Consider the following 27,021-nt stretch of genomic DNA (forward strand, 5'->3'; position numbering starts at 1 on the left):
CACAGCTACAAAGCGGAGGGCCTAGATGGGAGCCCAGGCCTTTGCATTTGTCACCCTGCAGGACTGTCCCCAGCACCCATTCTCAGCAAACACCCACCCCCATAATTTCCTGCTCCCTTACCACCCTTGGCCAGCCCCCTCGCTCCCCACGGCCTCTTCCTTCAGTGTTTGGCCTGGTACACAGTAGTGCTCAATAAATGCTTCCCTCTAAGAGCCCTGAGAAGTAGTTATCAGGAGAAAAACAGGGAAGCTCAGAGAAGGCAAGCAGCCGCCCCAAGGTCACACAGCGTGCCCACAGACAGACCTTGGTGTAGAGCTCTGAACTGGCGTGGGGTGGGGCCAGGAGCGAGGGGTGCCCACGGCCTCCTGCTAGACCTCTCCAGGCCAGGAAGGGAGCCACCCCCTCCTCCTGTGGGGAGCCCAGCCTGCGGCCTCCCAGGATGCAGTTTCTGGGCCTCCAGCCAATGCGACAGTCTGGGAAGAGTGCCTGCTTTAGTCACAGGTGGCTGAGCTGACACGGAGCCACCATCGAAGCTGCTGGGAGGACGCAGTGGGCAGGGAGGGCTGGGGGTGATCGTGCAAGGTGACAGGCCAGGACCCCTGGGCAGCCAGGCCCGCCTCCTGCCCCGCACTTGGGACAAATAGCATCTCTGAGCCCAGGGTGCTCATCTGTGAAACAAATAGTAAGTGTCCGCCCAGGGGCGTGCGTGCAGCAGTGTCAGAGGGGCCCAGCACCTGGCGAGCTCTCCATGTTCCCAGCTGGCGATGTTGGCATGGCGGGGGGTGCCCCCCATGCCTCTGCCCGTGGCCCCCATGCTGCAGTAACATCTGCCTCCCTCGCCGGATGCCACCAAATGGGGCAGTGCCTGCTCTGGGCTGATTCTGGGCAAACCCAGTCCTGGGGGTCAGGACACCCCACTTCTGGCCCCATTTCTGCCCGATTCACTTCCACCTGGGAGTCACGGCTTCAAAGCCTGGGAGTCAGGAATAGGGACCCTTCACCCGGACATTCTGTGATTCTGCTCCAAAAGATGACTTGCATAGATGCGATGGGCCCCCCTCCTCACGTGGGGTCCCAGTGTGGGGGCATCCGTGGCAGGTGAAAGTGAAAGGCCCGTTGTTCCCACATACACCCACCGAGCACTTGCGTACCAGCCCCAGGTGCAGCGGTGAAAAAGCCCAGTTAGACACACACAGTGCCCACAGACTGGCTGGGGAAGGGTGAAGGGAAAGGCATTCCAGGCAGAGGGAACAGTAGATGCAAAGGCCCTGTGACCGGCAGGCCAGGGCGTGTTTGAGGAAGAGCAGGGGGCCCTCAGTGGAGTCAGGGCCAAACTGGAGCTCAGACAGGATTCTGGGTTAGTGGGGAGCCCAGGGGTTCAGCTCCCTCTGGCCCACGCGGGGTTGGGAGCCTGGAGAGCAGGTGTCCAGGTGCCAGGTGGGGGTGGCCTGGACTGGGGTCAGGTCCCTGAGGGGCGCGGACAAGGAGCCCTGCGTTTCCTGGCCCACAGCCTCTGCAGACCCACCGGGGCCATGGCCAAGGGGGTCCCCGCCTCGTGCCAAGGACGGCTGGTGCCCACAAACGGCCCGCGCTCCCGACACCTGCGTGCACGTGGCCCGCGCGTCCCTCACCCCGCACACCTGCAGCCCGGGCACCGGGCACCCTGGCCCGGCCGCGCGCACGGCCCGGCGCAGCCCCGCGCGCCCGCCGCCCCGCGCTCCGGGGAGGGCGGCGGGCGCGCGCACGGCGGGCCCGGGAGGCGGCGGCGGCAGCTGCTGTGTCGGCTCCGGGCGGCCCCCGCGCCGCAGCCCGCGCCGTGTCCGCGCCGGAGCCGCCCAGGTGAGTGGCCGCGCAGGCTCAGCACCCCCGCTCCGCCAGCGCCCCGCAGTCCCCCGGCCCCCCCATCCTGGCCCGGGGACTCTCGCCCCGCGCTCCCCTCCGGGGCGCGGATCCCTTGCCAAGCCCCCGCGCTCCCCCTGGAAACTTTGGGGGCCACCTCACGCCGGGGTCCCCCCGCCCCTCTCCTGGGGCGCCCCGGGACAGGGAGCCAGGTGGGTGTCTCTGGGGCAGCGGGGACGCACGGGAGGCTGCGTCCCCCTCCATGCAGAGGAAGAGGCGCTGGCTGGGTCTGGGGGGGGCGGCCAGCGGGGCTGGAGGCTTCCTCCCCGCAGAGCGGTCTGCTCCGGCCTGGCGAGGGCCAGGGGGGCATTTGGAGTCCGCGCCAGGACCTGCTCCATCCCTGGAGCTGGGGACAGCGCAGCCTGTCTGGGAGGGATTTGGGGGTGCAGGACTGAGCCCCCTGCACTGAGGGCCTGTGTCCAAGCAGCACCAAAGATGGGGCGAGGGGCTTCTCTGCATTGCCTGGGGCAGGTCACTTGGGTGCCTCCTGGCCCCTGGGGCCTGCAGGGGAGGCCCCTGAGCCCCATTCAACAAGTTGGGGTTCTGGGGGGCAGCGCTTTCTTTGTATCTTGGTCTGAGCACAACAAAAGACCTGTTCCTTATTTTGGACACAGCCTTTGAACTGTGTTTTCAACCTGTGCCCTGGGCACGAAAGATGCAGGGGCCCCCACCGCCCAGTTCTGAGGAATCAGAACTTCTGGGGATTTGGGACCTGAAGCCTGCATTTTTAACCAGCAGCCCCTGGTGAATCCGTGTGTGCACGATGGGAACCTCTTGCTTCTGGTTGGGTGGGGGGGGGGCGGGAGAGGGGCATCTGACATGATGTGGCATCAGAAAGAGGGGAACATCTGGGACTTGATGCAGCCGCGGGGGGGATCTTTCAGGGCCAGCAGTGCTGTGAGACATGGAGCAGCCCCTGAGGGCTCCCTGGAGGAGGTGTGCAAGCTGGAAAGATGTGGCATGCTTGTGACAGAGGTGGAGGACACAGGGTCTCAGGGTGGATGAGGAAGGGGACACCGTGTGTGGGGGTGGGGAGGGGATTGTTCTGGTCAGGAGTCTGGGCCGGGACGGGCTCCGTGGCCTTGCTGCCCATTGAGCTGAAGCAGCAGCCGTGGGAGTCATGGCAGACAGCCACCCAGCCGTGGAACCTGGGCTCAGAAGGGCTACACCCAGCCCTCTCCTCCTGCCCTTCCATGCCCCACGCCAGCTGGTGACTTGGGCAAAGGACAGCCCAGCCCCAGTTTTGAGAGGGAAATGAACCCCGGGTTAGAGGGAACGGACCGGTGCACGTCAGGCCCCCCGGCACGATGCTGCCGTTCACTAGCCGCTTGGGCCTCGGGGGCATCGTCATCGCTGCCACTGTGCTCGCAGCAGCTCAGCCTCAGTGTGCGCATCCGCAGGATGGGGGCGGCTGCTCCTGGCCAACCCCAGGGTGAGCCCGGGCTCTGAAGGGCCACGCCAGGTGGGGACATTAAGCAGATCCGCGGCGGTGGCAGCTTGATAGCTGTTCCCACGGTGCTGTCATCCCCGGGCACCCCTGAGTCACCGCCTAGTCACCAGGTAGAGAGACTCTCAGCTCTAAGCAAAGCTCATCCCGGTGGGCCTGCGCAAGCCACCCACCACCACGTGTCAATCCTGGTCCTCGGAACAGCGGCCTCCACCCTCCGGGAGGGCTCTGGCATTTAGTGACAAGCAGCTGGCATCAGGCCCAGCCTCAAATGTTGACTCTCAAGCCGAGTGAGGTCAGGTGAGCTGGAGCCCACTCAGACCCTCAGTCTCTGTTTCTCCAAATGGGCTTCATTATTCCCACGCTGGGCTAGTGGGCGAGCAGCCACAGTACGCTGTGGGCGTTCAGAGAGTCATTCCAGATCTGGGGGCCTCACCTGCTGAGGGCGGGCAACAGCCTCCTGGCACAGGCTGGCGAGGAAACTGGGTCAGGGGGCCTCCAGCCCCACCAAGGGTTAACAGGGACTAACAGCAGATAGAGGCTAATTAGGGCTTCATTAACTTGTCATGGACGAAAACCCAGAGGACCCAGATCTAGGACGGAGGAAGTACCAGCCCTGAGGGTGGTCAGCAGTGCGGCCCCAAAGCAGGCCTCGGAGGACAGGGTACTGATGGTGACCAGGACCCCTCTCCCAAGTCCATGTGGAAGCTTGAATGGGGGTGGTCATTTCATGGGCCTGCCCACCATGCTCCCCCGCTTCTTCTGGCCTCCGTTGTGGTGGGGCATACATGGGGGCCATCTCTGCACTCTAGCCCCCCTGCCCTGCCTGCGGGTGCAGCTGGCATCTCCCAGGGGGCCTTGCATCCCCTGGCCTGGCTGGGATGGGAGGAGGGGAGGGCCCATACCCCAGGCCACATTCTGCCTGCCCCTTGGGTCAACAGTTTTGTGACAGTCAGTCCCAGAGAACCTGGGAAGAGAGGGGGAGGGGACCCCATTTCCCTGGTCTGGCCATGATGGACAGATTTCAGGGCCCTTCCCAGGCAGGTCCCCGCACATCAGCTGATGATAGTGGCAGACTCCCGCGGAGAGCTTGGCCCCTTCCACCTTCCCAGACGTGGGCGGCAGGTTCCCAGCCCCACGGAGGCCTCAGCACCCCCTGTTCAGAACGGCAGACCCTGCACAAGTCTCCTAGGGTCACTGTAACAAATCCCCACAAACTGTGCAGATGATGCTCTCACAGTTCTGGGGTCAGAAGTCCGACTTGGGTTTCACAGGCTAATTCCAGGCGGGCAGGGCTGGCTCAGGGCATTAAAGGTCTTTCCCCAAGGCGGTCAGGCACGGGTGTCAGTGGGGACCCAGACGTTCCTGGCCTGGCTCTGGAGTCGTGCTGACCCTCTGCCACATTCGCTGGATGTCACCAGGGCCTCTGAACAGCTCTGTGCGCGTTGGGGCGGAGAGAGGAGTTAGGGGGTCTCCAACGGTGAGAGACGTTTGAGCCTCAGGGGAGGGAGGGTGATGGGGCTGGGCACACAGAACAGGACAGTCCAGACTGCATGTCAGACATGTCCTGCTCTTGTTCACAACCCCCCATGGCTCCGCATCACCCTCAGGATCAAGTCCGAGCACCCCCAGGGGTCACAAGCCCTGTGTGCTTCCTCCCCTGCCAACCCAGCTCCCCTCCCGACCTCAGACACACACCAGGCCACTGGCCCCTCTTCCTGCCCCTCAGACCACCAGACATTCCCACGCCGGGGCCTTAGCCCCACGGGTCCCTCCACCCAGAACACTGTTTCCCAGATTCCCGTCCAGCTGACCCCCACCCACCACGCGGGTCTCACCCCAACAGGCCCCTCTGGCCACCCGGGACAGAGCATCAGACCGTGGCGGAACCCCGCTACCCACATGAGCGGCTTCATGTCTGGGCGAGTCTAGTCCGCTGGTCTCCCTAACACGGGGCCCAGCGAGACGCCACAGGCAGAAGGCCACGTGGTGTGACCCCACGACAGGCAGATCCACACAAGACGTGGGCTCGTGGTTATCGGCGGCAGGGGAGGGGTGGGGAGTGGCTGCTCATGGGCACGGGGTTTCTTTTCGTTTTCGGTGATGGAATGTTCTGAAACTAGAGATGAGGGGTTGCAGCTCTGTGGATGCCCTAAAAGGCACCGACTTGAGCACGTGAAATGGGGAAAATGCCCCATGAGGCCCAGTGTCCCCGGGGCCTGGCACGCCAGCGTCCCGACAGGGAAAGGGAGAAGTAGGGGTGAGGGGCGTGGGGTGTCTACCACACTCAGCGCAGGAAGCCTTTGATCCACACAGGCCAGTTGTATCTGCACAGCAGGGCCTCTGTGGTCAGTGGGGGGCCAACCCCAGGCCTGAGGCACCCTCAGCCCAAGAAGGGGATGCCCGGCCGTGACCAGGAGAAGCAGGCACAGGCCGGTCCCAGGGCTTGTCTGCGCGGCCACAGGCTTACTGGCCCGGGGCTTTCTGTGCCTGGCAAGAGGGAGCTGCATCTCTGGCCTCAGTCCCCGCTGGGTGGCTCCTGGGCCTGCAGAGTGGGCAGAAGCCAGGGTTGCATGGAGGATGGGGGTCCCACTGACCCTGGGAGAGCCGGGGGTGAGGTTGGGGCATGGGGACCCTTGGGCCCCTGGACTGGGGCTCAGGGGAGATGTGGTTGGGACACAAAATCAGGAGTCATCAGTGACAATGTGTTTAGTCCTGGGAGGAAGGAGGAGAGGCCCCAGGTGGGCGGCAGGTCCCTGCAGGGAAAGAGCAGGGACCAGATGGCCCTAGGGTGTGTCATTCGCCGCAAGGCCGCAGCCTCAGCTGCCTTACCGCCCAGCTGTGCCCGCACTGTGCCCCCCTCCGGGTCTGCCCTTCCCCAGCCAGCTGTGTCACTGACCCTCGGGCCTCCTTTGGGGAATCGGGCCCAGCCCAGTGCTCCACAACATAGCCTTGCGGAGACAGGACTGGAATCCGGACCCCCAGCCTACTCGGGCATGGGGGTCCTGGTCCAGGCTTCCAGCGAGGGAGACAGGCCCAGAGAGGGTCCGGCACTTGCTCGGGGTGCCCAGCCCCTTGTCACCTAAGGGCACTCCGCACCTCAGCGGCAGGCCTCAAGGCCACTTCCCCCGCCCCCAGCCCCGCAGAGGAGATGACAAGGCCGGGCCTGAGGGGCGATGAGAGCTGACAAACTGGGTCACAGCATGAGTGGCCCTGCTGGACACGGTAGCCCTGCTGACCTCAAGTGGGGAGCAATTATAGTGGGAGAGCTTGGGGACACCCCAGGGCCCACCTTCCCTTTGGCAGGGATGCCCAGAGAGGGCATGTTTCTGGCAGACGTCACACAGCACATGGGCACTGCAGTCTCTGCCAGCCTTTCTGTGACCAAATCATGGTAGCTGGGCCCTGCCGCCCCTGACCTTTTGTCATTTGAGGATTCCCCTCCTGAATGTGGCCTTATCCATGTTCTATGGCAACCATTTTTTTTTCGTTTGGTTTTTATACTTGATTTATATGTGAATCCCACATTTCTCCCTTATTATTATTTTTATTATTATTATTTTTAATAAAATGCTGAAGTGGTAGGTAGATGCAAGATAAAGGTAGACAACATAGTTTAGTGCTGTAAGAGGGCAATTGTAGATGATCAGGTGTGTGCCTGTAGACTATGTGCTAATCCGAGCTAGACAAGGGCAATAAAACATCCACGGATGCAGAAGATTTCTCTCAAAGCAGGGGGGGTGAGGTTCTAAGCCTCCCCTCTGTTGATCCCCAGTTTCTCACCTGATGGCCCCCCTGCGACTGTGCCTGTCTTAGGTTGTTCCTCCCTTGAGGAATCTTACCCGTCTCTGGCTAACCAGCCGTCTTCCGGGGCCATACAGGGAAATGTAAAGTTGGCAAGTGAGAGAGAAGCCATATTCTTTGAAAAGGTTAGCTTTTTACTTCTTTGCAGATTTATGCCCTGTGGCTTCCAGGCCCAGCATTTGTCTTGAGGTGTCTTTACCACTTGGAAGAATTATGATACTCGGTAATTTTCGATATGAGGCACCAATTCTACTAAAGGGTTATGGCAACCATTTTAAAAAAAACTCTTTCCCACTTAAACAACTTAACATTATGAAAAGTCCCTCTTCAACTTTCTGACCCAGCGCCCGCCCTGGGTTCCTGGCCTGTGCTGCCCGGTCCCACCTCCTGGCATTTGCCTCTGCTGTGCACCCACCCCGGCCCCCGGGCTGCCCTTCCTGCCGCCATCTGCCTAGCTGTCCGTCTCACCTCTTCACTTCTGCCACCCAGACAGGAGAGGGTGTATTTATTTACCTTGTTAATTAGCTGTTGTCTCCAAGAAAGCCAGCTCTTGTCTTAAGCGCTCTGTGTCCCCTGCAGCTAGAAAATGCTCGACACCCAGTAAATGTTTGTTGACTGACTGACAGGTGGAATTGGTGAATGAGGGGAAACCCACCTTACAGGGTCTACAGAGGTAACGATAAAAACACGTCCAGCAAAAACAATTGTGTTGTAAATTCTGGCTGGATGAGCTGCTGGCCTCACCCCGGGACCCTCTCCCACTGCCCCTGCTGTGCTCTGTGAACCTGAGCAGGTCACTGAAGCTGCTTTGAGCCTCAGCGTTCTCCTCTGTAAAGTGGGAGGGACAGTGGGGATCCCTCCACCATGAGGCTGTTGTGGGAACTAAATGGGACAATCCAAGTTGGATGCTTAGCTCAGGGCTGCACCAGAGTGGGGTCTACAGACGTCTGCCCCACAATAATGATGCAGTCCACAGTCCAGAAGAGATCTCAGCATGAAGCAGGGTTTAAATGGCATTTCAGAGAAGCTAGGTGGGGACTTTAGTACAGAGAGTAACTAGGGACATTGGGGGTGAGACCCAAATAAAGTCAGGGAGAGAGCCGTGCTCGCAGAAGTTGTCTCAGGTATTGAGCACAGTACCTGCAAAGGTCCTGGGGCAGGACGGGGCCTGGTGTGCTGCAGGAATGGTGAGGAGGCTGGTGTGGCTGGAGCAGAGTGAGTGGTGGAGACGAGGGAAGGGGGGCCTCATGGAGAACTTTGTGTTTTATTCTAGGGGTGTGAAATTCTCTCCTGCAGAACAAACCGTAAACAAACCTACATCTCTGTCCCCACAGGGAGTCTGTGTTTGGGGGCTGAACAATACACCCATTTCTCCCTTGGGGCAGAGCCTGGTGGTCCCAGCTCTGCCAGAGCAGCCTCCTGAGACCTGTGCCCTATTCCTGGCTGGGGTGACAGTCACTCCTTGACCACAGGGGTGGCACCACCAGGACAGGCAGCTGGGAGTGACCTGGGGCTGAACAGGCTGAACTCTGTTCTGGCTCCCCTGCCCCCTCCTGGGACACAGCCTCTCCATGTGGTGCAGGGAAGCCACACGGGAGAGAATGACCTGGAAAAACAGCCTCAGAAGGGAGTTTGCCTCAGGGAAGGATTATGTTCCCTGAAATGCCAGGTTGGGATTAAGGATAATGGTCGTGGGAGGGAACGACCGCTGGCTCTGACCTCTGCCTGCAGCCTCCCTACGAGCTCCCCAGCTGGGGTCAGGGAGCTGAGCGGGGTGACATCGTGGAGACCAGGATTCCTTCAGTTTCCTTGTGGTGTGACCACATTCTCAGCTACGGTAACTCCCTTCCCACCACTCACTGTGCTGTTCCGCGTGGTGTGTGAATTTTCCAGGCACTTTTTAGGCATGTGTGACCAAATCTAGAATTTACTTAGCATTTCATTTTATTTCATCACCAATAGGATTGTGCTGTCTGTAATTGTTTGGCAACCTTGATTCCTCCACCCTCCCACCCCTATCTAACTGTATCTCGGTTGTCTTTTCTTGTGGACACATTCAGATCTCCCAGAATTCCACAATAACCATGGATTATGGCGTATTTGATCCCCTATTGATGGACACTTAGGTTAGTTCCATCTTCCTCCATATGACTAGATCTTAGCTGTCTTTCTCTATTGATACATATGAACATCCTTGATCCCACAGCAGGCACAGACCAGTTTATTCAACTGATCCCCTATTGATGGACATATAGGTTAGTTCCAGTTTTTTTACTGTTTCAAACCTATTTGTTCATGCCATTCTGCTCCAGGGTATGAGATTTCCTCAAGGATACAAAAGACAGAAATGTATTCTCTGTCTGTTCTGGAGGTCGGAAGTCTGAGATCAAGGTGTCTCAGAGCCACGCTCCCTCCAGAGCCTCCAAGGGAGGGTCCTTCCTGCCTCTTCTAGCTTCTGGAGGCTCTCAGCAATCTTTGGCTCCATCTCTGCATGGCCTCACTCATGTGTGTGTGTGTGTGTGTGTGTGTGTGTGTCCCCAAATCTCCCTCATGACTTGAGCATAGCATCTTAGGGGACACTATTTGATCCACTACAGGGTCTCAGCTCAAAATGGCACCTTTCCTGGTCTGGAGCCACCCTGAACCGGCCCCCATAACCCTGATGATAACCCACACTGCCTCCCGCCAGCACCCTGCACCTTGCGTCCCTGTTCTTGTTGCCTGTGCTGATTGAACACATTGATGTTCACCAACCAGGTCTCAGGCACCGTTAAAGGGAACGTGCCGGAGACAAAGACCCTGAAGACCTCACAGTGCATCTGGAGGAGACAATGGACAGGGTTTTAAGATACAGTACAGTTTCCCAGGGGGCTGGACCTGTGCAGGCGCATTAACAGGGTGACAGGGTTGTCGTGGGGAGCGCGATGCATAGTGGACCTGGCTAGATCTCTGTGGGGAGGGGGCACATTTAGACCACCTGTGCCCCCACTCAGCAGACATGAGCCCCGGGAGGGCAGAGCTCCATCTACCCTGTTCCTCCATGTACGCAGAGCCTGGTGGGCAGTAGACTCTCAGTAAGTAGGGACTTGGTACCAGAAATGTTTATATTATATGTGTATGGTTCTTCTCAAGTCAATAAATGCCATCTTTTGCCATTTTTAAAATCGAGATAACATTCGCCCTTTTAGAGTGTACAATTCAGTGGGTTTTAGTATATTTACAAGGTTATACCACCATCACCTCTAATTCCAGAACATTCCATCCCCCCAAAAGAAGCCCAGTCCCCACCCTCTCCAGCCCCCGGCGCCCACGAGCCCACGTTCTTCTGTGGATCCACCTGCTGTGGACGTGTCACGGGAATGCGGCCACGCCGTGTGGCCTGTGTGTCTGGCATCTCACTAAGCACCGTGTTCAGGGCCCGTCCCCCCGTAGCGCGTGTCAGGGCCTCATTCTTCGTGGCTGTGTGATGCTGCCCGTGTGGATGGACGGTGTGTACCCATCCATGCACCCACTTACGGGCATTTACCCTGTTTCCGCTTTTTGGCTGGCTGACCCCTGCTGCCGTGGACACGCACTTGAGCAGCTTTTATATGGACTTGTGTGTTCAGTTCCCTTGCGGGGACCCCAGGAGCGGATAAACGGCAGATAAATACTTCCTGGGTGCACTGCTTGGGGCAGGGGGGGAGGTCGCCCGTGCTAACGGTGCCCCGCCCACAGGTGCCCACGAGGATGGTGGCGCGGCCCTAGGCCCAGGCTGCCCACCATGACCTGCTGGCTGCGCGTCCTGAGCCTACAGCTCCTGCTCCTGCCCACGGCCCCGCCCCCGGCGGGGGGCTGCCCGGCCCGCTGCGAGTGCACCGCGACCACACGCGCAGTGGCTTGTGCGCGCCGCCGCCTGACCGCCGTCCCCGACGGCATCCCGGCCGAGACGCGCCTGCTGGAGCTCAGCCACAACCGCATCCGTTGCCTGAACCCGGGCGACCTGGCGGCCCTGCCGCGGCTGGAGGAGCTGGACCTGAGCGAGAACGCGATCGCGCACGTGGAGCCGGGCGCCTTCGCCGACCTGCCGCGCCTGCGCGTCCTGCGCCTGCGCGGCAACCTGCTCCAGCTGCTCCCGCCCGGGGTCTTCACGCGCCTGGACAACCTCACGCTGCTGGACCTGAGCGAGAACAAGCTGGTCATCCTGCTGGACTACACCTTCCAGGACCTGCGCGGCCTGCGCCGGCTCGAGGTGGGCGACAACGACCTGGTGTTCGTCTCGCGCCGGGCCTTCGCGGGGCTGCTGGCGCTGGAGGAGCTGACCCTGGAGCGCTGCAACCTCACGGCGCTGTCGGGCGAGGCGCTGGGCCACCTGCGCGGCCTGGGCGCGCTGCGCCTGCGGCACCTGCCCATCGCCGCCCTGGAGGAGCAGAACTTCCGCAGGCTGCCCGCGCTGCTGCACCTGGAGATCGACCACTGGCCGCTGCTGGAGGAGGTGGCCGCCGGCAGCCTGCAGGGGCTCAACCTGACCTCGCTGTCCGTCACGCACACCAACATCTCCGCCGTGCCGGCCGCGGCGCTGCGCCACCAGGCGCACCTCACCTGCCTCAACCTGTCCCACAACCCCATCCGCACGGTGCCGCGCGGGTCCTTCCGCGACCTGGTGCGCCTGCGCGAGCTGCACCTGGCCGGCGCGCTCCTGGCGGTGGTGGAGCCGCAGGCCTTCCTGGGGCTGCGGCAGATCCGCCTGCTCAACCTCTCGGACAACCTGCTCTCCACGCTGGAGGAGAGCACCTTCCACTCGGTCAACACGCTGGAGACGCTGCGCGTGGACGGCAACCCGCTGGCCTGCGACTGTCGCCTGCTGTGGATCGTGCAGCGCCGCAAGACCCTCAACTTCGACGGGCGGCTGCCCGCCTGCGCCACCCCGGCCGAGGTCCGCGGCGACGCGCTGCGCCACCTGCCCGACTCGGCGCTCTTCGAGTACTTCGTGTGCCGCAAGCCCAAGATCCGCGAGCGGCGGCTGCAGCGCGTCACGGCCGCTGCGGGCGAGGACGTGCGCTTCCAGTGCCGCGCCGAGGGCGAGCCGGCGCCCACCGTGGCCTGGGTGACGCCGCGGCACCGCGCGGTGACCGTCGCCAACGCGGGGCGCGCGCGCGTGCTGCCCGGGGGCACCCTGGAGATCCGGGAGGCGCGGCCGCAGGACAGCGGCACGTACACGTGCGTGGCCAGCAACGCGGGCGGCAACGACAGCTACTTCGCCACGCTGACGGTGCAGCCCGAGCCGGTGGCCAACCGGACCCCGGGCGAGGCCCGCAACGAGACGCAGGCGGCCGCCCGCTTCCCGCTGGACCTCACCGCCATCCTGGTGTCCACTGCCATGGGCTGCATCACCTTCCTGGGCGTCGTCCTCTTCTGCTTCCTGCTGCTCTTCGTGTGGAGCCGCGGCCGCGGGCAGCACAAGAACAGCTTCTCGGTGGAGTATTCCTTCCGCAAGGTGGACGGCCCGGCTGCAGCGGCCGGCCAGGGCGGCTCTCGCAAGTTCAACATGAAGATGATCTGAGCGCCCGGGAGGACCGCGTTTCCCCGCGCCGGCCCCTCACCGGCCCTCTGGTGACCACCTGTGCATTTCCAGGGGGGGTGGCTGCAGGCCAGCTCCTGGCAGGACTTCCCCTTTTTTTGTAGAGACCCAGCCACAGGACTGTTTTTTCATCAGGATGCACCTTTTGCAGTTTCTCAAGCGTTTTCTAAAGGTTTCACCCTGTCTTCCTGCCCCTGGTGCGGCAGCTGATCTGGGTGGTCTCAGAGACCCCAGGGTCCTCAGCACACCCAGGAAGCCCACAGCTGCTCCCCCGCCTGACACAGCCCCCACCTGGGGGAGGTGGTCTACACCTAGGACCCACTGAGGGCAGTCCAGCCGCCAGGGCAGAGCACAGGAAAGTGGGTGCTGTTCGCACCTGGACGCCCCAAGCCTCACACCCAGGTGACACTAAGCAGGTGCCGGAGCTCACCAGGGGTACGCAGGGCAAAGCTCACACTTGGGACAAGCAGTTCAGGCCTGAGTCACACACGGCTCACACTCGGGACATGCATAAATCACACCCAGCCCACACTCAGCTCACGTCTGGAGCACTGAGCTCACACGCAGCTCCTGCTCAATGGCCATTTCTGGGGGGGGACCTCAGGGGCTGGGCTACCGTCTTTATCAGAGGATCAGGTTCACCCTGAGGGGGCCCAGCATGTGGTGAGGTTCCCCACATGCTAGCCCACACCCTTGCCCCCAGACTGCATCCCACCAGGACCCGCTGGCCCTCAGGACAGGCTGCCCGCGAGGAGAAGCCATTTCCCCAGCTTCTTCTACCCCCGTCAGAGCAGCCGCTTTGCTTACTGGCTCCAAGATCACGGCTTTTGGGGTGTCTTCCTGTAGCCAGCCAGCTGGAGTGACCTTTGATCCTGAGTCAACCCCATTCCTGAGCCAGCGTCCCACACGTTCCTAGTGCAGGCCCCACGTGCCCAGCCCCGTGACCCGTTGTGCACATGGAGAACTAGATCCAGTTTGTGGGAGGTTGTCGGGGTCTCTGTTATTTGCACTGAAGAGGCAGCAGTGGGGAGCAAGTTCAGGACAGGGGTTCAGGCTATAAGGAGGCCTGGGTCTGGGTCTTTGGGAGGTGACAGGGCACCTTGGCCTCTGCATCTTTGGGGCAGATCTAGGGCCAAAGAGCCGGGGGTCACAGGCAGACTGCAGCTCAGGATAAGGAAGTTTCCCCAAGGTCACTGTGCCATGCCCTACGGGTAGTGAGTTTTCTGTCACCGGAGGTGACCAAGCAGGAGCTGTTGCAGAAATACGCAGACACCAGAGAGGAACTGGCCCTGACTCTGCCTTCCCCAGCCTGATTATTGCCCTACCCTCCACCTCGGCCGGATGACAGGGCACCACTGGGAGGAAGGGGCGCAGGAAACATGGGGCTGGGCCTAGGCCATAAGGAACTTGGCCACCAATGAGGAGGTCAGGACAGTATTCTCAAGGACCTTGTAAGAAGGCTCAAAACTAGCTCTGTTCCTGCCCAGCTGTGTAATTCCTGGTGACTGAGGACCATTAGGACCTTTGGTATCTTCATCTGTAAAATGGGTCTGAGGGTCAAGTAGGTTGCTGCCTATATAGAAGACAGGCCCACGGATGGGCTTGATGGTCGGTCCAGAGCCTGGATCCCTCAAGGCCTTTCTGAGCTGAGCAGGAGAGAAAGCCGGGTTAACCTTACAGGTTTTGAGCAAAGGATTCAGAACTCTGGAGGGAATGTGGCCATTCTCCCTGGAAGGTCCTGGTCCTGCCCCAGTGGTGCGCAGATGGGCCAGCAGGGCCACACAGCAGGCTGTGACCAAGGCCAGCAGGGTGGAGACCACACCCAAGCCCCACTCGTCATGGGTCATGAGGGCAGAAAAGGGTGTCCTGCAACCTCAAACTCCACCCAGGTCAGGCAGAACCCACTAGCTTTGCCTCTTAGCATCCTCCTGGCCTTGGTTGTCCGTGGCAACCCTGAGGGCCCCTCAAAATGACATCCAAGTGCCTTTAGCGTCATCGAAGACCGGAGAGGGTGCGTACCAGCAGCATCAGGTCTCACAGAACGTCGGCATATTGGGATCCCCAGGCCCTCTGCCCAATCCCAGTCCCAAATGAACCAAGACCCCCCAAGCTCCAGCCTGCTGTATTTGGTTGGAACCCAATAAAAATGAAGCCAATTTAATAACAAACTTTAGGGTTTTTAAAAAGCTTCATGGGAGGAGTGGGGGCAGAAAGTAAAGGCTGCAGGGTGCTTAGTGGGTGCTGCCCGGCTCTGGCCCCTAAGCTGACCCAGAGTCACAAAGCCTTTGCCGGGCCAAGACAGCCATGGTGACGGTGTCAGAGGCGGGGCTTCAGGAGCGTCCACACTCTTCCCTCACTGCCTGCGTCAACCACCTTCACGCTGATGGCAGCCGGCAGCCTCCCATTGTACAGACGGACAAACGGAGGTGGGATGGAGGCCGTCTGCCCAGAGGCCCCAGCTAGGGAGGGGTGCGGTCTGAGGGGCACCTGCAAGAGCTGGGCTGTCAGAGAAACTCCTGCCCCAAGTCAGACGGTGGGCAGAGCTGACGGCAGGGAGAAAGGCAGACGAGGCGCAGGCCCCATGCCCCCTGCGATGTCTCCTGGCAGCTTTTTCCTTTGGGCAGGGGGAGCTGTCCTCTTCTGCGGGGGTCCCATCAGCCTCCCTGTCTCCAGAGAAGCAGGCAGCTTTTAATAAAGGGCTTTATCCTCATGCCAACCCCCACCGAGGGGCAGGGAAACTGAGTCATGGAGCCTGACGTCAGAGCTTAAACCCCGCTGGCCCCTGAAGGCCTGTGCTTTTTCCAGAAGAGGGTGGACCAGGTCAGAGTGGTCAGAGGCCGCCATGGCCAAGGGCAGCCTCGCACCAACCACCCGGGTCCCTTGGGGTTTATGCCCCTCTTCTTCCTGGCTGCCGAACCCCTGGTTCACACCAGGTATAAGATCAGAATTCCTGATTCCTGTCTTATTTTGGGTACAGCTGAGGGGTCCTGCCTTGGGTGGCTGAGGCCCAGCTGATGAGGGACCCAGAAACCCAAAGAGGGGCCCCTAAGAGGGGTGCGGGGGTTCCCCCAAAACACAGCACGAGGGGCCTGCCATCCGCACATTCTGGGCCCACAGGCACCGTGAACATACCTGCCCTGATCCCCCACCAGGTGGGGCTAGGAGGGTGCGTGGGGTCCCTGCCGCATGGACCTCCGCGTACTCGCCTCAGGCCCTGGTGCAGACACACTTCCTGCGGATCTCCTGTCCTCTCCCAGGTCCGTCCAGCCAGGGCCCTCTCCTGGTGACTGACCCCCAAGGTGTGCAAATTCTCTCCCCCTCCCCATTCCTACCTGCCAGTTACTGCTCAGGGGCTGTGACTGCCTACCACAAACACCAAGGGTGCTTGGCAGGTGTCAGCTGGTCCCTCTTCTCTCCTTTTCCGTGTGCCAGCTGCCCACCACCCTGTCCGGTCCTGCATGGAAAAGTCCCCAGAGGTGCCACCCCGTGTCCAGTGTGGCCCCTCTGCCTGCCTCCCCACCCCACAGTCTTAGCCAAATCTCTGCCTCTGCAGGGCTGGGACCAAGACGGGGTGAGAGAGGCACTCACATTGGGTACAAAACGTAAGAAAGTGCCCAGAACTTAGTCATAGAGATCAACATTCCATAAACGCAATTAATTTGTGCCTCAAATCCATGAGGAACAAAATGCCAACCTTTTAAATAAAGACAGGATCTGATCTGCCCTGGCATGACCCTGCCTCACTCTCCATACCCGAATCCTAGCCCTGATTCCAATAAAACTTTATTTACAAAAACGGCCGGCCAGCCATGGCCAGAATACGCCATTAGATATTTTTGTTTTAAATATTGCTTGGGCAGGTGAGGGCCAATGAGGACTGTCACTGGCACTGGAGCACCCAGTAATGACACCATAGAACTTTCACCCCAGCCTGGACCTGCTGTGTGACCCTGCAGGGACCCCCTACCTTCTCTGGGCTCATGGTCTCAAAGGGAAACAGAATAGGGTGGTGGGGAGAGATACAGCACAAAATCAGGTCCGACATGTAGGGGTTTCTCAGCTCTTTTGTTACATGCGGGCAGGGACTGGGTTTGGGGCCAGGATGCCCTTCATGCCTCCCGCACAGGCAGGGCAAGCCTCAAATCTCAAAACACCCTCCCAGGCGCGTGCTTAAGCTAGAATCTCACATTGTCTTCCCTGGATTTGCCATCACTCTAGATAATTTTCCATCCATGGTAATTATGTAGCAACCGTTTTTTCTAAATAAATGCATTCAGGAGGTGAGCGTTGGCAAGGGAGATGATTCAATTTTTTTTCAAGAAAAATCCAGCTGGCATGGCTCTTCTGAGGCAGCAAGCAGGAGCCACTTTTTTTATTTGCTGGAACGCAGAGAAGGATGGTGATTTACCCAATGTCACACAGCAGGTCAGAACAGAGGTGCTCAAAGGAGCAGTGCCTGCCCAGAGCAGAGGGTGCTGGGCTGGGCAGGCGGCAGGGGCCGTGCCCTGGGGGCGCCTCGGAGGGTCCTGAAGAAAGGGAAGTGGTTCTCCGGGAAGTGAAAGCCACAGAGGAAACAGTGCCTTCTCTGTGTTCCTGTCTAAGCAGTTGTTTGGGGCTCCCTGCCCTCGCCAAACGTGGGGAGCCCAAAATGCCCGGCCCCCCAGTGTAGCAGAGGCCACCACGGCCACCTGCCCTGAGCGCCCTCTGGGGCCTCAGCCCGTCCTCTGTTGCCCACCCTGTGCTCAGCCTCTTGGAGCCCACCCCCCACCTTGGCCCCTGCGTGCCTCCTGCCTGGAATGCCGGCCCACCTTTGAGGGCAGGAGGGGAAGTGATGCAGGCGGCGGCCTGAGGTCTGACAGTTGGGCGGCATTTCCGGCTGGCTGCCGGCGACAGGTCAGTGTTGGGAGGCAGGGGCTGCAGCTAGTGGGGGTCTGTCCCCGATGCCCTCCTGGCCCCCAGTCACCACTCCTGAAGGTAGGGGGCTTGAAGGGGGGCTCGGGAGGGGCTCCGGGGCGGGCAGTGGGCAGAAGCGGCAGCTTTGGGGTGTTAGGGTGACCTGGGATCTGGGTGGGGCAGAGCTGGGGCAATTGCAGGCTTGAGGGGGCTGAGCTTTATGCATCCCAAGGGTCTCCGGCATCATCTACTGGTCCATGACCGTCAGCCGTTCCCCCAAATGCCCACCCTCAGGGCTAGGCATTCTGTCCACATCACAGAAGTACAGGGCCTTCGCACTGCCCCTGTTGTCTCACTGATGAGGAAAGGGCCCAGAGAGGGTGAGAAAGCCTCTCAGGGCCACACAGCAGGGTCAGAGCCAGGCAAAAGAGCACAGGCATGCCACACTGCCCTCTCTTGCCCAGGCCGCTGTGCACCCTCCCATTGCCATCGAGGGCTCCTGGACACCCCGCATGTGCCCAGCCATGCATGCCCCTGGCTCTGATCTCCCCCAGGCAGCATGAGCAGCCCCACGCCAGCCCCAGAGGCCCCGGGGCCCGTAACGCCCACCTGGCGGACTCAGCCCACGTACAGCAACCTTGGTGAGCCGCCGGGAGGGGGCGCTGGCAGGGGCGGGGGGCCGGAGCCCCGGGGGGCTCCAGCCAGAGGGTTGAGTCTCATCACCATTTAAGAAACTCTCTGCCTAATGATGACATGACTCGATTATACCAGCTTTGTTCCTGTCCGTAATAAAACTCTGTTGAAAAAGGAAAAGCTGGGATCACCAGTTTGCAAAATGAGGAAATAAGATTTCAGAGGCAGAGGCACCCTGCCCAGAGTCGCTCAGGGAAACGGGACCACGTGATGCTGGGCCGGGCGCTTCCAGGCCACAGACCTTTCCCTCCTCTGAGCATCAGCTTCCTCCTGTGTAAACTGGGTGGCATCTTTACTGGACAGGGCACGGGGCAGATGAGGGTGAGCATGATTTCCATGGCAGGGGTGGGGAAATGGTGGTGAGGGTGGGGCAGGTGTCCGTGGCCCCATGCCCTGCATGTCCCCCCTCCCCGACCCCACAGGTGAGGTCCGGGCCCACCTGCTACCCTGCAAGGCCCGCCGCCCCCGGACTTCTGGGTCCCTCTCGACTGATCCGCAGCCCTTACCCCCACCCCTGCCCAAGAAGACCCTGGCTAGGACCCGGTCCCTGCCCACCCACAGGGCCCCCGGCCCCAGCCCCGCTCAAGCAGGCCAGCTCCGGAGGCCCCTTCTGGAGTCCTGCAGTGTGGACGAGACACAGGCCAGCGACAAGGCCCGGCCAGCCTGCCCCCCTGCAGAGCGGCCTGTCACTTCACTAGACACCACCGAGACAGGCCTCTCCTGGCGTGACCTGCAGTCTCCAGGGGCCATGCATGCCGCGCTGGAGGCCCGGCAGCTGGAGGGGCTCTGTGCCATGCGTGCCCGGCTCCAGGCCCGGCTCCTGGGGGGCCACCCGGGCCCCTGCCGCCCTGGCCACAGCTTCCGCCTCCTGGACAGCCAGCCCTGCGTGGAGGGTGGGGACGCCCTCTACTACCGCGTGGTGCGTGTGGACGGGGAGGCATGGCACATCTTGGCTGCCAAGGTGAGCTCCACCAACTTGGATTTTCCCCCTAGTTGGAGGTCCCGCATTAGGCCTATTTTGCAAATGATGGGAATTAACACCATCAGCCCTTGGAACCACATCCCCACCAAAGTGTGGGCCACCTGCATTCGAATCACCTGAGAGTCATAAAAAATCCCCACCCCACGCCTCTCAGGAGCCCAGGAACCTAACTCACTCCCAGAGAATTCTGGCTCTGGAAAGCCACCGAGTTCACCAGTTAAGCTGACTGACAGCTACCACTTTAATCATAACAATAATTGACAACCGCCAAGGTCAGATGCATGGCCGTTGCTGGGGGCACCTCACGGACTTGATAGAATGTGTATTATGGCCCATTTTACAGATGGGCGCACGGAGGGGGTCAGTTGCTGGCTGTGCGCTCCCCAGCTGACAGCTGTATCCGGGCTCCATCTCAGAGGGCCCTGGGGATGCTGTTTTTAAAACAGGCATGCTCAGAGTCCCAGCCCAGCAACTATAATTTTTAATACCCTGCTAACATGATTCTAAAGTAATTCCCAGAGCTGAAGCCCTCCCAACCTTCTAGAAAGAGCTCTGCTGTCCACTACTGCAGGAAAGGGCCATGTGTGATTTCTGGGCCCTCGAAATGGGGCTGGTCCCCACCGAGATATGCTGAGTGTGGAATAGACAGCAGATCTCAAACACTTACTATCGGAAAATAATAATGCAAAACATCTAATATTTTTCACGTTGATGACCCCTGGCAGGAGAACATTTTGGACACATCAGGGTTAAATAACATTTATTATGCAAATTATGTTCACCTGTTTCTTTTCACACCTTGTGGCTACCGGTAAATTTTCATTATGCCTATGCCATGGCCTCCGTTGTGCTTCTACTGGACAGCCCAGCTCCGGCACCTTGGCTGGAATCTCCAGCCCCTTTACCAGGCTGGCAAGTTTGACCCCTAAATACTACCCTCAGTATAGCTGCCCTAAAATCATGTTGGTGACTAACATATGAATTTATATTTAACTCCTGCCCCTGGAGCCCATGCACCCTGCAAGCTGTCCTGGAGGCAGGTTGGGGGTGGGCAGAAAGGCCTCAGGGCAAGTGGAGCCCTGGGTCCTGACTGTGATGGCCGGGGGGCCCCATGGTCAGGTCTGACAGCCCCTGTGCCCCCCAGGTGCCCAAGCCAGGAGCTGCGGAGCCCCACCCGTGGGGCCTGGAGCTGCAGGCCTTGCTGCCCCCACACTTCAACGTCCAGGGGCTGTGTGGCCTGGTGCCCGAGTGTGGACTGCCTGAGGCACCCTGGAGAGGCCCCACGGTGCTTGCAGCCGAGGTACCCGAGCGCACTGTGACCCAATGGCTGGCAGAAGAGGGCGCAAAGCAGCAGCCGGCGGCGTTCCCCTGGGCCGTGGCCCTGCTGGCGCTGCAGCTGAGCACCGCCCTGGAGCGCCTGGAGGCGCGGGGCGCCGCCCTGGCCGAGCTGCGGCCCGAGAACCTGCTGCTGGCGGCGCCGCGGGGATGCGCAGCCAACGGGCCCCAGCGCCTGCTGCTGGCCGACTTCGGCCGCGTCCGCCCGCGCTCCCCGGGCCCCCCAGGCGACCACGCGCAGCAGATGGGCCGCCTGCTCCGGGTGCTGCTCGGCCCCGCCTTGCCCTTGGCCACGCCCTTGGCCGCGGGCCTGGGGCGCCTGGCGGCCCGGCTGGCCCAGGCCAGGCCCTCAGCGGCCGGGGTGCGCGGCGCTCTACAGGCTCTGCTCTGGGGGCCTGGGCGGGAGCTGCGCGGCCGGGGAGCACCGCTGGGGCCCTGGCTGCGGGCACGCCGCTCACTGCTGGTCCTGCACCTGGCCGAGCGGGCCGCGGGTGGGGAGGTGCCCGGCCTCGAGGACTGGCTGTGCTGCGAATACCTGGCCCAGGCCACTGAGGCCTCGCTGGGCCATGCCCTGGCGCTGCTGTGGGACTGACGCTCGCGAAGCCGCTGTTCTGGCCTCACCAAGGTGCAGCACCTCTTCCCAGGCCTGTACCGGTCGGTGGTCCTAACGTCCTGGGTGGAGTGTCCCCCCCTTGGAGAGGCCAGACCGATGGGGAGTGCAGGGGGGTGGACACGCTCCTCCACAGCTGCCACGCTTCTCTGGTAGTTACAAAGGCCAAAGGTCTGTACAGGAGGGCAAGTGCCTCCCCCCTTCCAGGGCTGGGAACTAAGGCCTGTGTCTCCTGAGGCTTTCTGATGCCAGGCCGGCCACCCCCCTCCCAGGTGTGGAGCCCCCCATCTTCCAGCAGAGGCCAGGGTGCCCTTCCAGCGCTGGGGTCTGATGGGCACTGTCTCCTGCCAATGCCAGCTTCGGAGCACTCCCGGCCCTGCAGCATGACCTTGTGCTGAGGACGGCCAGTGGCTCGCAGTGGGAACGCCCTTCCCAAAACCTGCTCAGAGTGTCCCGGGGGGAGGGCAGGCTCACTGGACCCCCAGACACTCAGCCCGCCCAGCACAGCCCCTCCCAGAGGAGTCTGAACTCACCTGCCCAGATGTGGCCCTGCCACCTCGCTGACTTGCCACCATGACCTTCCTGCTGTTCCCAAGACACTGAATCCTGTCGCTGCCAAGCGCTCGCCTGAGCAGGCGGCAGCTCCCCCGTCCTGGGCTGGTTCTTGCTCCCCCCTGGGATTCCCCTCCTCTTCCCCCAGAGCAAGTATCATCCCCGGAGCTTTGCACTCATCTGCACCTGTCACCTGGCCCCCTCGCCCACAGGGCTTAATTCCCCTGTGGGCGGGAGCCAGGCTGAACACAGTAGGTACTCAGTTTAGCATAGGACGATGGAATAAATGGGGAGACAAGGCTGATCAGGGTGCCTGACAGAGAGGCATCTGTTTATGCCTCTGGAATATGGACATAGGAGCCAAAGGGTCTCACTGCCCTTGCTGGGGGCCGCTAGCCGTGCCCACTCACCTCCTCACCGACCACACAGTCCTGGGGGTATCTTCCCAGTCCCCATGTTTGCCAAGGTCCCTCTCTAGTGCTAATGGCTCCCAGGGCTTCCCAAAAGGCTGTGCACATTCCCTGGACACCCCAGTCTCCCACTTCCTTGGAGACTCGTTCTAGTAGCCCCCAGACCTCACCCAACTTGTTCTTCCACTGGAATCACGCCTCTGCTTCAGGCTCCTGCTCATCCTTCAATGCCTCGACTCCAAGGCCCCTTCTCTGCCTCTGCCTAGCCCGCATGGACTGGGAGTGTCCTGGCTCTGTCCCCCAGAGCCTTGTGAGGCCAGCTGCATCACCACTCTGGCATCTGAATGTTCACCCACCCCACACCCAAACACGCAAACCTCTGGGGGAACTTTCCTTCCCTTTCATCTGCTTCCCAGCCTTCTAGGCCTAGATGTGACCCTGAGCCATGCTCCCAAGAGACTAGCGGGTGGCCCTAGTTCTGACCTACCTTCAGCCCTTCCAACCACCACCTCGTGCCCAGACGGACCCCAGTGAACTTGCCTCCGGCCCCAGCTGGGCACCACAAGGCCGTCCCCAGGGGCCACTTTGGTGCACAGGGTCCATAGCGAGGCTGCAGACTTTGCTTGGACGTACCCCACACTCCGGCCAGGTCGAGTCCCAGCAGACCCTGGCCATGCCACGGCACCTCCTTGGGCCTCACGCAAAGGACAGACACTGAGTGGACAGGGGGGCCACTAGCCTCCAGCCCCCCCAAGGGAGGGCACTGGGGACAGCAGGCCTAGGTGCAGGCCGCCCACTTGGGGAACTGGCTGCAGGGCACCCTGCAGGCTAGAAAGTGAAGTGCTAGGAAGGGGGGGGCTGAGCTGCCCACCAGATCCCAGACACTTGGCCTCTGCCTGGCTCTGCAGCCCCAAGGTCAGGACACCACACACAGGGACACACCCCTGCCCTACAGTCCCTGGGACAGGGAGCCGTGGCCGCTGAACACCACCAAGCCAACACAGGTCTGGGAGGCGTAATCGCTTTTATTCAGATTTTTGAGCAATAGGAGGGTCGATTAATGCCTATCTTTATCCTAGAGACAGACCTAAGACGTTCAGATGAAAAAGTCCTCAAAGCACAAGGTGATCTGAATCATCTTAAACCAACAAGAAAGTAAAATATAAATTTTTATTTGGAATTAAAGCAAATACTTCAGTATCACAAACACAATATTAAACTTCAATATGCCGCTAATTTGGAGTGAGCGTTTATTTGCACAATTACAACATGCGAACGAACCCAGAAGAGATGAGCAGGCCGGGCGAATGTGCCCAGCACAGCAGGGGCCACACCACCCCCACAAAGCGCACAGGGAAGAGGCAGGCGGCTGGGGGCGCACGAGGGCCGCCGGTGGCCTCTGCACTACTCCCCCGGGGGCTCTCTCTCAAACGTGTAGGCCATGAAGCAAGCGTCGGGTCTCTTGGGGACAAGGGGATGCCCCGGTCTCACAATCTCAAAGCCCAAAAAGCTGAAGGTACGGAGCAAGGCGGCTGTGGGGGGGAAGAGTGTCAGCCACGGCCTCCCACCTGCCCACCTGCCCCCACTCCCGGCTGCAGCAGTACTGAGGGGGACCCGTGGCCTGCCCGGCTCCCCTTGTCCCCGACCCCCTACCTCTGTCCTCACGGTTCTTGTGGAAGCAGATGAAGACATAGTCGGCGTGGAGCTGCTCCTCAGCAAACTCGAGAAGAACTGCGAGACTGAAGGGCACCTGTTAGGTCCCAGGCCAGGGCCCCATGGGCACCGCCTCCGCCAGGCCGCGTCACTCTGGCGACTCTCCTGGGCACTACGGGGCTGGGCAGTGTCCTATGACATCACCCCCACCCCGCCTCCATGCCAATAGCTCCCCAGTCAGGACAGCCACACACATCCCGAGACCCGGCCCCATGTCCCCTGGAGACAGGATTCCGGGAACTGGCCTGGACTTCCCCGCACCCCGCCCTCACCTGTCCTTGCTCCCCTCGGGCAGAGCGCCGCTGGGGATCTCGACGTACAGGCAGCTGCTGCTCAGCACTGCTCTCCAGTTAATGTGTTTCGAACCTGTGAGCCTGGACTGGACGTTCAGAATTCTCGTCTTGTCGTTAGATGTTAGTTCCTCTGTTACATTCAGCTGATTATCCTGCGGGGTACAGCGCCCAACCGCCCCTCAGCCGCCAGCCCTCTCCGGCTGGGGGTCCTCCTCCTCCCTCGCTAGGGGACGATTTGGGAGGCCCCGAAGAGCGCCAAGCCGGCTAGTCACCCGCCCCCTGCAGTGCCGTCTCCCGCCAGGACAAAGCCCCAGGGTGATGGGCACCTAGGAGCCCCCTACACGGCTCCCTGCGGCCTGCACGGCGACTGGGCTGTCGTTTGCGTCCTCGTGTATTACACGAACCCCGAGTTTTGAGAACCCAACAAATCCCGCAGCCAGTGCCTTCAGCACGAGGCAGGTGCACCACGCAGGCGCTGGGAGTGCGTGGCCAGGGATGGAGAGAGCCCCCGCCCGTCCCCCCATTTAAGCCACAGGAAAGCCGGGGCAAAGTACTCACGGAGTAAAATAAATTAGCTGAAAGATTGTGATCCCTCTGCCTAGTCCCTCGCCCACCTGGGATCCTCAGGGGTGGGTGAGGGGCATCAGGAGCACCACCGAGGCCCTGGACCCAGGTTACTAGAGCAGCGGAGGGAGGCCCTGGAACTGGAGGAGGGTGGGCAGGTCAGGCGCCGGGGGGCCGGGCTCAGCGGAGCCAGGCGGGGGGCCTGGGCGCCCGCTCCCTCCCTCCCCGAGTCCCGTGCTTACACCGAGGGCAAAGTCAACATCCGCCTTCCCGCAGGACAGGGCACGGTCGCCCGCAGTCAACAGGACGACGAAATCACCACCCAACCCCGCCTCCTGACACGCAGGCCCGGCCCCCAAGTCCCCCCGGCGCACCTGCGCCCTTCGAATTCTCCAGGTCGGCCCCGAACTCCCGCCCAACCCCCGCCAGATCACTTCCCGTTCCGACTCCGGCCCCGCCAGCTCCCCCTGCCCGGCCTGCGGCAGCCGCCGTCCGGGGAGCCAGCAACCTGCCGCTCACACCGGCAGCGCCTCCGCCCGGCCGCGGCAGCCGGCCCCGCGGGTCGGCCCAGGGTCCCACGACGGCGCGCTCCGGGCGCCACCAGCCATTCGCCGCGCGTCGTCCACAGGCCCCCAAAGGCGCCTTCCTCTTGCTCGGCTCCCCCCGGGGCCCCCCACACCGCTCCTGACTCCAAGGGAACCCCGGAGGCGTCGCCTTGCATCCCGCCTACGCGCCCACCTGCTCTCGAACCCCCGCCCACCGGAAGCGCACGCGGCCACCTTCCACCAAAACGTCTTCCACGGGGGAGGCGAGGCAGGCGGGGGCGGCCGGCTGTCACCCCGAGAAAGGCCCCGGCACTGTCTACGTGGCGCCACCGCTCCGCGCCTCCCCGGGGAGCCGACGCACTCCCACCGACGCGCTGTGGGGCCAACGGGGACCACAGGGCGGCCGCGCCCCGGACCTCCCGTACCCGCGAAGCGCTCACGATCCCCGCGGCCAGCGAAGTGCAGCTACAGGGGACGCGCGGGCTCCGACCACAGACATCCCGCCTCTCAAACTGGACTGCGGTCCCCTGCGCCCCCCAAAATCCGACCAGAGCCCCTCCGCGCGCACCCCAAGGGCTGCCCAAGGGGTGTGCCTCCGCCCCGCCCCCGGGGCGGGGGCACCTCGGCCGAGGGGCGGAGCTCGCGTTCCGGGACCTCCGTGGCGCCCCGCGGCCGGCCCCCTGCGGGCCTGCGCGGCAGCGCTTCTGGAAGCTTCGGGCGGGGGCGGGGCGCTCACCTCTCGCTGCTGCGGCCGCCGCGGCTGTGCAGGCTGAGGAGCGGCATGGTGCGGCTGGCGTGGACGGTGGTGCTGGATTTATCCCCCTCCTTCTCTCTGGCGAAGCAGTGGCTGTTGAGGATGCGCTGCAGGGAGGATTTCACCATCCGGCCGCTGGGGTCCGAAACCAGGAAAACCTCCGCCGCGCTTCTCCGCGCCGCCGCCGCTGCTCGCCGTTCGCAAAATGGCGCCACGGCCGTCTCCCGCCTTTATAGGCGCCGCGCCCGGGCCACGCCCCCCACGCCGCCAGGAGCGAGGCCACGCGAGGGGCGGGGCCGTGGCACCGCCGGGAAACCCAAGGGTGCCCGCCTCTCTCGGCGCCTGATTGGCGAACGGCGACTGATTCGAGCCACGCCCCTCTTGTTTACGCCGCTCTGCGGGCGCGCGGGGGGCGGAGTGGCCGTGGCGCTTGGAAAGCGCCGCGCGCGCGCCCTGCCCGCCCCGTCTCCACCACCTGGCTTGGGATTGGGACGTCGCTGTCGAGGTTCTTGAGGTGGCCCGGTGTCCACCGTGGTCTTCGCTCGGGTCCTTCCGGTAGCGGGACCCCTGCGCCTGGCGGCTCGGGGCGACAAAGGCCCCGAGTAGCTGGGAGAAGGGGGTGGTTCCCAGCGGGACCCTCCCACCCCGACATTATTTTCAGTAAAAACCTCCTAATGACCGGTCATGATGATGACGTTCTGGATTCAACCTTACACGTTTTAAGACCCCTTACAATTAAGAGAATTTTCGGTGTTAAAGATAATACTCAAACTTAGTAAAATACTTGGTGTCACATTTGGACTTATAACCGTAAGTATTACTCCTGGCAGACGCTGCACGTGGGAACTGAAATTTGCCCCAGGCAAAAATACTACTCCTGGCAGTGAAATCAGAAACACGTTTCAAGTAGGAGCTAAATTTTGCACTTCGCAAGCAAAAACACTATCCCACTTCGTTTCACAGTTT

General features: G+C 61.6%; 3 protein-coding genes across 9 annotated transcripts; 2 read left to right on the forward strand and 1 right to left on the reverse strand.

Annotated features, from left to right (window-relative positions):
• The first annotated feature begins 1,760 nt into the window (after nucleotides 1–1,760).
• On the forward strand, nucleotides 1,761–12,823 carry LINGO3 (leucine rich repeat and Ig domain containing 3). The gene is made up of 2 exons (XM_017653941.3): nucleotides 1,761–1,840; nucleotides 10,869–12,823. The coding sequence occupies exon 2, from the start codon at nucleotides 10,915–10,917 to the stop codon at nucleotides 12,691–12,693; it is 1,779 nt and encodes a 592-aa protein (XP_017509430.2). The 5' UTR covers nucleotides 1,761–1,840; nucleotides 10,869–10,914; the 3' UTR covers nucleotides 12,694–12,823.
• PEAK3 (PEAK family member 3) lies at nucleotides 12,821–23,365 on the forward strand. Of its 7 annotated transcripts, none has more exons than XM_037018273.2 (4): nucleotides 12,821–17,685; nucleotides 18,069–18,245; nucleotides 18,720–19,258; nucleotides 20,424–23,365. In XM_037018273.2, exons 2-4 carry the CDS (start codon nucleotides 18,164–18,166, stop codon nucleotides 21,204–21,206), a joined length of 1,404 nt encoding a protein of 467 aa, XP_036874168.2. In that variant the 5' UTR covers nucleotides 12,821–17,685; nucleotides 18,069–18,163; the 3' UTR covers nucleotides 21,207–23,365. The 7 variants fall into 7 exon arrangements, with proteins under 7 accessions (XP_036874168.2, XP_036874173.2, XP_036874167.2 ...); XM_037018278.2 differs by having other exon boundaries at nucleotides 18,859–19,258; XM_037018272.2 differs by having other exon boundaries at nucleotides 18,159–18,245.
• On the reverse strand, nucleotides 23,343–26,285 carry OAZ1 (ornithine decarboxylase antizyme 1). Its single transcript, XM_017653940.3, is given in 6 exon segments — nucleotides 23,343–23,718; nucleotides 23,840–23,925; nucleotides 24,172–24,344; nucleotides 24,751–24,837; nucleotides 24,839–24,896; nucleotides 26,038–26,285. Coding segments are annotated over 6 exon segments (678 nt in total). The 5' UTR covers nucleotides 26,184–26,285; the 3' UTR covers nucleotides 23,343–23,590.
• Nucleotides 26,286–27,021: the final 736 nt, after the last annotated feature.

This window comes from Manis javanica, chromosome 13 (assembly GCF_040802235.1).
Source record: "Manis javanica isolate MJ-LG chromosome 13, MJ_LKY, whole genome shotgun sequence".
Lineage (NCBI taxonomy): Eukaryota > Metazoa > Chordata > Mammalia > Pholidota > Manidae > Manis > Manis javanica.